At 43.9% G+C, this 7,664-nt stretch overlaps 1 protein-coding gene across 3 annotated transcripts in view; it reads right to left on the bottom strand.

Moving 5' to 3' along the window:
- Positions 1-536: 536 nt before the first annotated feature.
- nfxl1 (nuclear transcription factor, X-box binding-like 1) overlaps positions 537-7,664 on the bottom strand; it is a 90,867-nt gene continuing 83,739 nt past the window's right edge. For all 3 annotated transcript variants that reach the window (XM_056300117.1, XM_056300116.1, XM_056300118.1), the window contains one exon: positions 537-1,731. In XM_056300117.1, coding sequence (XP_056156092.1) covers positions 1,555-1,731 — 177 coding nt within the window. In that variant the 3' untranslated portion in view covers positions 537-1,554. The remainder of the gene's footprint in view (positions 1,732-7,664) is intronic.

The following is a 7,664-nucleotide window of genomic DNA, read 5'->3' as shown; positions in this document are numbered from 1 at the left end:
AGAAGAGGGAGAGAAGAGAGGGAGAGCGAGAGGAGAGAGAGAGGAGGGGGAGAGAAGAGAGAGGGGAGAGAAGAGGGAGAGAGGAGAGAGAGGGGGAGAGAGAAGAGGAGAGAGATTGATAAGAGGGGGAGGGAGAAAGAGGAAGAAAGGGAGAGGAGAGGGGGAGGGAGAGCGAGATCGAGAGGAGAGAAAGAGAGCGATAAAGAGAAGAGCGAGGGGAGGAAGACAGAGAAGAGGGAGAGGACACAGAAGACGAGAGGAGAGGGAGAGAAGCGGAGGAGAGAGGAGAGAGAAGAGGGACAGGAGGGACAGAAGAGGGGGAGGGAAAGAGATAGAGAAAAGAGGGACAGGAGGGACAGAAGAGGGAGGAGAGAGATAGAAAGAAGAGGGAGGAAGAGAGAGAGAGAGGGAGGAAGAGGAGGTGAGCTTGGTTTTTTATCCGTGGTGCCTCCAGCATCAGAAGTGAAGCGACAGGAGCAGCTTCCCCAGAACAGGAAACACAACCTGCTGTAAAGAAGAGACGACACCACTCGTCCTCAACGTTCACTCGTTTATTCTCGGTTATGTAAGATGACCAGAACATGGAGCGAGACACAGAACATCTGCAGCATCACAGCCAAGTCACTCCTCGGCCTCGGGTGAGAAACGTGTGACATGTTTCCCAGCAGCCCCGTGGTTTTCATCCGACAGTCCATCCATCCTGTCGGCGTTCCGGTCTTCACAGCCGTGAAGTCCACCTTCTGCTCTTCGTCTGAACCAGCTGGATGGAAGGACTGACGGCTCCAGCACAACCCAGATGAGGGTGTTTTTCAATGATACCAGATAAATTCAGAATGGTCCACATCAGAACCAGAGCAGACAAAACAATCCACACACACACATACAGAACAGAGCATACAGAACAGAACAGAACATACAGAACAGAGCAAACAGAACAGAACATACAGAACAGAACATACAGAACAGAGCATACAGAACAGAACATACAGAACAGAGCAAACAGAACAGAGCATACAGAACAGAGCATACAGAACAGAACATACAGAACAGAACAAACAGAACAGAACATACAGAACAGAACATACAGAACAGAACAAACAGAACAGAACATACAGAACAGAACATACAGAACAGAACAGAGCAAACAGAACAGAACATACAGAACAGAACATACAGAACAGAACATACAGAACGGAACAGAGCAAACAGAACAGAACATACAGAACAGAACATACAGAACAGAGCATACAGAACAGAACATACAGAACAGAACAGAGCATACAGAACAGAACAGAGCTAGAGCTCATCTAGACATGGAGGACAGAACACACTGGGGTAAAGGTCTACCACCTCATTCTGCTCTCTGCTGCCTTAGTGGATTTATCAATATCCACGTCATATACACATCTGGACCAGTACCGACAGCTGTGTGTTCTGGACATATGGTAGATAAATGCAATGTGACATGACATGACATGACATGACATGAGCGCGTGTGTGTGTGTGTGTGTGTGTGTGTGTGTGTGTGTGTGTGTGTGTGTGTGTGTGTGTGTGTTAGGACAGCTGGAGGAGGTAGTAGGCAGTGGAGGCCAGCAGAGCTCCACAGAGCGATACGAGGAGCCATGTCCTGTACCTCTCCCACCTCCCCCCCTCCTCCTCCACCTCCTCTCTTCTCCCTCTCTTCTTACCCCTCCTGCCCCTCTGACGTTTCTCAAAGGCCTCCAACTCAGCCTGGAGAGAGAGACACCCAGACAGAGAGACACAAAAAGAGACAGAGACAGACAAACACAGACAGACAGACAGACAGACAGACAAAGACAGAGAGATACACACACAGAGAAAGACAGACAGAGTGAGAGAGAGACACACACAGACAGAGACACAGACAGACAGACAGGCAGAGTGAGAGAGAGACAGAGAGAGAGAGAGAGACAGCAACAGACAGAGACACAGACCGAGAGAGACAGACAGAGAGAGACAGAGAGAGAGAGATCAACAGACAGAGAGAGAGAGACACACACACAGACAGAGAGAGAGAAAGGGGGGATATGTGTTAGTCAGGGTCATGGTGGATCACCGGTTGGTAATGAGCAGTCATGCTGTGAAACACCTGCAGGGAAAGACGTTCATATGATGGACACTGAGGTCACACCAGCAAAATACAACTGAACCCAACCAACAAACCAGTCCTCATCTGGCCATCAACACTAAAACCAGTCTTCATCTGGTCATCAACACTTAAACCAGTCATCATCTGGCCATCAACACTAAAACCAGTCATCATCTGGTCATCAACACTAAAACCAGTCATCATCTGGTCATCAACACTTAAACCAGTCATCATCTGGTCATCAACACTAAAACCAGTCATCATCTGGTCATCAACACTAAAACCAGTCATCATCTGGCCATCAACACTAAAACCAGTCTTCATCTGGCCATCAACACTAAAACCAGTCATCATCTGGCCATCAACACTAAAACCAGTCATCATCTGGCCATCAACACTAAAACCAGTCATCATCTGGCCATCAACACTAAAACCAGTCATCATCTGGTCATCAACACTTAAACCAGTCATCATCTGGTCATCAACACTAAAACCAGTCTTCATCTGGCCATCAACACTAAAACCAGTCATCATCTGGCCATCAACACTAAAACCAGTCATCATCTGCCCATCAACACTAAAACCAGTCTTCATCTGGCCATCAACACTAAAACCAGTCATCATCTGGTCATCAACACTAAAACCAGTCATCATCTGCCCATCAACACTAAAACCAGTCATCATCTGGCCATCATCACTAAAACCAGTCATGTGGTCATCAACACTAAAACCAGTCATCATCTGGCCATCAACACTAAAACCAGTCATGTGGTCATCAACACTAAAACCAGTCATCATCTGGCCATCAACACTAAAACCAGTCATGTGGTCATCATCACTAAAACCAGTCATGTGGTCATCAACACTAAAACCAGTCATCATCTGGTCATCAACACTAAAACCAGTCATCATCTGGCCATCAACACTAAAACCAGTCTTCATCTGGCCATCAACACTAAAACCAGTCTTCATCTGCCCATCAACACTAAAACCAGTCTTCATCTGGCCATCAACACTAAAACCAGTCATCATCTGCCCATCAACACTAAAACCAGTCATCATCTGGCCATCATCACTAAAACCAGTCATGTGGTCATCAACACCAAAGTCATCATCTGGTCATCAACACTTAAACCAGTCATCATCTGGTCATCAACACTAAAACCAGTCTTCATCTGGCCATCAACACTAAAACCAGTCTTCATCTGGTCATCAACACTAAAACCAGTCATCATCTGGCCATCAACACTAAAACCAGTCATCATCTGGCCATCAACACTAAAACCAGTCATCATCTGGTCATCAACACTAAAACCAGTCATCATCTGGCCATCAACACTAAAACCAGTCTTCATCTGGTCATCAACACTAAAACCAGTCTTCATCTGCCCATCAACACTAAAACCAGTCATCATCTGGTCATCAACACTAAAACCAGTCATCATCTGGCCATCAACACTAAAACCAGTCATCATCTGGCCATCAACACTAAAACCAGTCTTCATCTGCCCATCAACACTAAAACCAGTCTTCATCTGGCCATCAACACTAAAACCAGTCATCATCTGCCCATCAACACTAAAACCAGTCATCATCTGGCCATCAACACTAAAACCAGTCATGTGGTCATCAACACCAAAGTCATCATCTGGTCATCAACACTAAAACCAGACATCATCTGGCCATCAACACTAAAACCAGTCTTCATCTGGCCATCAACACTAAAACCAGTCTTCATCTGGCCATCAACACTAAAACCAGTCTTCATCTGGTCATCAACACTAAAACCAGTCATCTGGTCATCAACACTTAAACCAGTCATCATCTGGTCATCAACACTAAAACCAGTCTTCATCTGGCCATCAACACTAAAACCAGTCTTCATCTGGTCATCAACACTAAAACCAGTCATCATCTGGCCATCAACACTAAAACCAGTCATCATCTGGCCATCAACACTAAAACCAGTCATCATCTGGTCATCAACACTAAAACCAGTCATCATCTGGCCATCAACACTAAAACCAGTCTTCATCTGGTCATCAACACTAAAACCAGTCTTCATCTGCCCATCAACACTAAAACCAGTCATCATCTGGTCATCAACACTAAAACCAGTCATCATCTGGCCATCAACACTAAAACCAGTCATCATCTGGCCATCAACACTAAAACCAGTCTTCATCTGCCCATCAACACTAAAACCAGTCTTCATCTGGCCATCAACACTAAAACCAGTCATCATCTGCCCATCAACACTAAAACCAGTCATCATCTGGCCATCAACACTAAAACCAGTCATGTGGTCATCAACACCAAAGTCATCATCTGGTCATCAACACTAAAACCAGACATCATCTGGCCATCAACACTAAAACCAGTCTTCATCTGGCCATCAACACTAAAACCAGTCTTCATCTGGTCATCAACACTAAAACCGGTCTTCATCTGCCCATCAACACTAAAACCAGTCATCATCTGGTCATCAACACTAAAACCAGTCTTCATCTGCCCATCAACACTAAAACCAGTCTTCATCTGGCCATCAACACTAAAACCAGTCATCATCTGGCCATCATCACTAAAACCAGTCATGTGGTCATCAACACCAAAGTCATCATCTGGTCATCAACACTTAAACCAGTCATCATCTGGTCATCAACACTAAAACCAGTCATCATCTGGTCATCAACACTAAAACCAGTCATCATCTGGTCATCAACACTAAAACCAGTCTTCATCTGGTCATCAACACTAAAACCAGTCATCATCTTGTCATCAACACTAAAACCAGTCATCATCTGGTCATCAACACTAAAACCAGTCATCATCTGGCCATCAACACTAAAACCAGTCATCATCTGGTCATCAACACTAAAACCAGTCATCATCTGGTCATCAACACTAAAACCAGTCTTCATCTGCCCATCAGCACTAAAACCAGTCTTCATCTGCCCATCAACACTAAAACCAGTCCTCATCTGGTCATCAACACTAAAACCAGTCATCATCTGGTCATCAACACTAAAACCAGTCATCATCTGGCCATCAACACTAAAACCAGTCTTCATCTGGTCATCAACACTAAAACCAGTCTTCATCTGCCCATCAACACTAAAACCAGTCATCATCTGGCCATCAACACTAAAACCAGTCATCATCTGGCCATCAACACTAAAACCAGTCATCATCTGGTCATCAACACTAAAACCAGTCATCATCTGGTCATCAACACTAAAACCAGTCATCATCTGGTCATCAACACTAAAACCAGTCTTCATCTGCCCATCAACACTAAAACCAGTCATCATCTGGTCATCAACACTAAAACCAGTCATCATCTGGTCATCAACACTAAAACCAGTCATCATCTCGCCATCAACACTAAAACCAGTCATCATGTGGTCATCAACACTAAAACCAGTCATCATCTGGTCATCAACACTAAAACCAGTCATCATCTGCCCATCAACACTAAAACCAGTCATCATCTGGCCATCAACACTAAAACCAGTCATCATCAACACTAAAACCAGTCATCATCTGGTCATCAACACTAAAACCAGTCTTCATCTGGTCATCAACACTAAAACCAGTCATCATCTGGTCATCAACACTAAAACCAGTCTTCATCTGGTCATCAACACTAAAACCAGTCATCATCTGGTCATCAACACTAAAACCAGTCATCATCTGGTCATCAACACTAAAACCAGTCTTCATCTGGTCATCAACACTAAAACCAGTCATCATCTGGTCATCAACACTAAAACCAGTCATCATCTGGTCATCAACACTAAAACCAGTCATCATCTGCCCATCAACACTAAAACCAGTCATCATCTGGCCATCAACACTAAAACCAGTCATCATCTGGCCATCAACACTAAAACCAGTCATCATCTGGTCATCAACACTAAAACCAGTCATCATCTGGTCATCAACACTAAAACCAGTCATCATCTGGTCATCAACACTAAAACCAGTCTTCATCTGCCCATCAACACTAAAACCAGTCTTCATCTGCCCATCAACACTAAAACCAGTCATCATCTGGCCATCAACACTAAAACCAGTCTTCATCTGGTCATCAACACTAAAACCAGTCTTCATCTGGTCATCAACACTAAAACCAGTCATCATCTGGCCATCAACACTAAAACCAGTCATCATCTGGCCATCAACACTAAAACCAGTCTTCATCTGGTCATCAACACTAAAACCAGTCTTCATCTGGTCATCAACACTAAAACCAGTCTTCATCTGGTCATCAACACTAAAACCAGTCATCATCTGGCCATCAACACTAAAACCAGTCATCATCTGGTCATCAACACTAAAACCAGTCATCATCTGGTCATCAACACTAAAACCAGTCATCATCTGGTCATCAACACTAAAACCAGTCTTCATCTGGCCATCAACACTAAAACCAGTCATCATCTGGTCATCAACACTAAAACCAGTCATCATCTGGTCATCAACACTAAAACCGGTCTTCATCTGGCCATCAACACTAAAACCAGTCTTCATCTGGCCATCAACACTAAAACCAGTCTTCATCTGGCCATCAACACTAAAACCAGTCATCATCTGGCCATCAACACTAAAACCAGTCATCATCTGGTCATCAACACCAAAGTCATCATGTGGTCATCAACACTAAAACCAGTCATCGTCTGCCCATCAACACTAAAACCAGTCATCATCTGGTCATCAACACTAAAACCAGTCATCATATGGTCATCAACACTAAAACCAGTCATCATCTGGCCATCAACACTAAAACCAGTCATCATCTGGTCATCAACACTAAAACCAGTCATCATCTGGTCATCAACACTAAAACCAGTCTTCATCTGGCCATCAACACTAAAACCAGTCATCATCTGGTCATCTTCTGGTAATCAACACTAAACCTGGCTTTGTAGCACATCAGCCTGACGTGAGAAATGTGTGAAAACAAACTAGGTGCTAAAACCAGTGAACCAGCAGCATTTATGTTGGCCAACTAGCTTACTAGCTGGTTTAATTTCTTTAGCCATCTTTATTTGATCTATTAAGAATTAGAAAACATTTTTTATATTTGCTAAAAAGTTTGTTTTCACCTGACGGTTTGATTAACCTTACTGGTAATCCAAAGATTTATTGATAATCAAAACAATCACCAGTATATTCATATTATTTATATGAGCACACAAGTACAACATAAAGAGACAGACATACAGTGTTGTGAAACAGTATCTGCCTCTGTCCTAAGAAGGACCCAGAAGGAGTTACATTTAGAGAAAGCATATGACAGGGTGCCGAGAGAGGAGGTGTGGTATTGTATGAGGAAGTCGGGAGGTGCAGAGAAGTATGTAGGAGTGGTGCAGGACATGCATGAGGGAGGTGTGACAGTGGTGAGGTGTGTGGTTGGAATGACAGATGGGTTCAAGGTGGAGGTGGGATTACATCAAGGATCGGCTCTGAACCCTTTCTTGTTTGCAGTGGTGATGGACGAGATCAGGCAGGAATCTCCGTGGATGATGATGTTCGCGGATGACATTGTGAT

Source organism: Lampris incognitus, chromosome 20 (assembly GCF_029633865.1).
Source record: "Lampris incognitus isolate fLamInc1 chromosome 20, fLamInc1.hap2, whole genome shotgun sequence".
Classification (NCBI taxonomy): Eukaryota; Metazoa; Chordata; class Actinopteri; order Lampriformes; family Lampridae; genus Lampris; species Lampris incognitus.
This window is presented reverse-complemented; position numbering and strand designations above follow the sequence as displayed.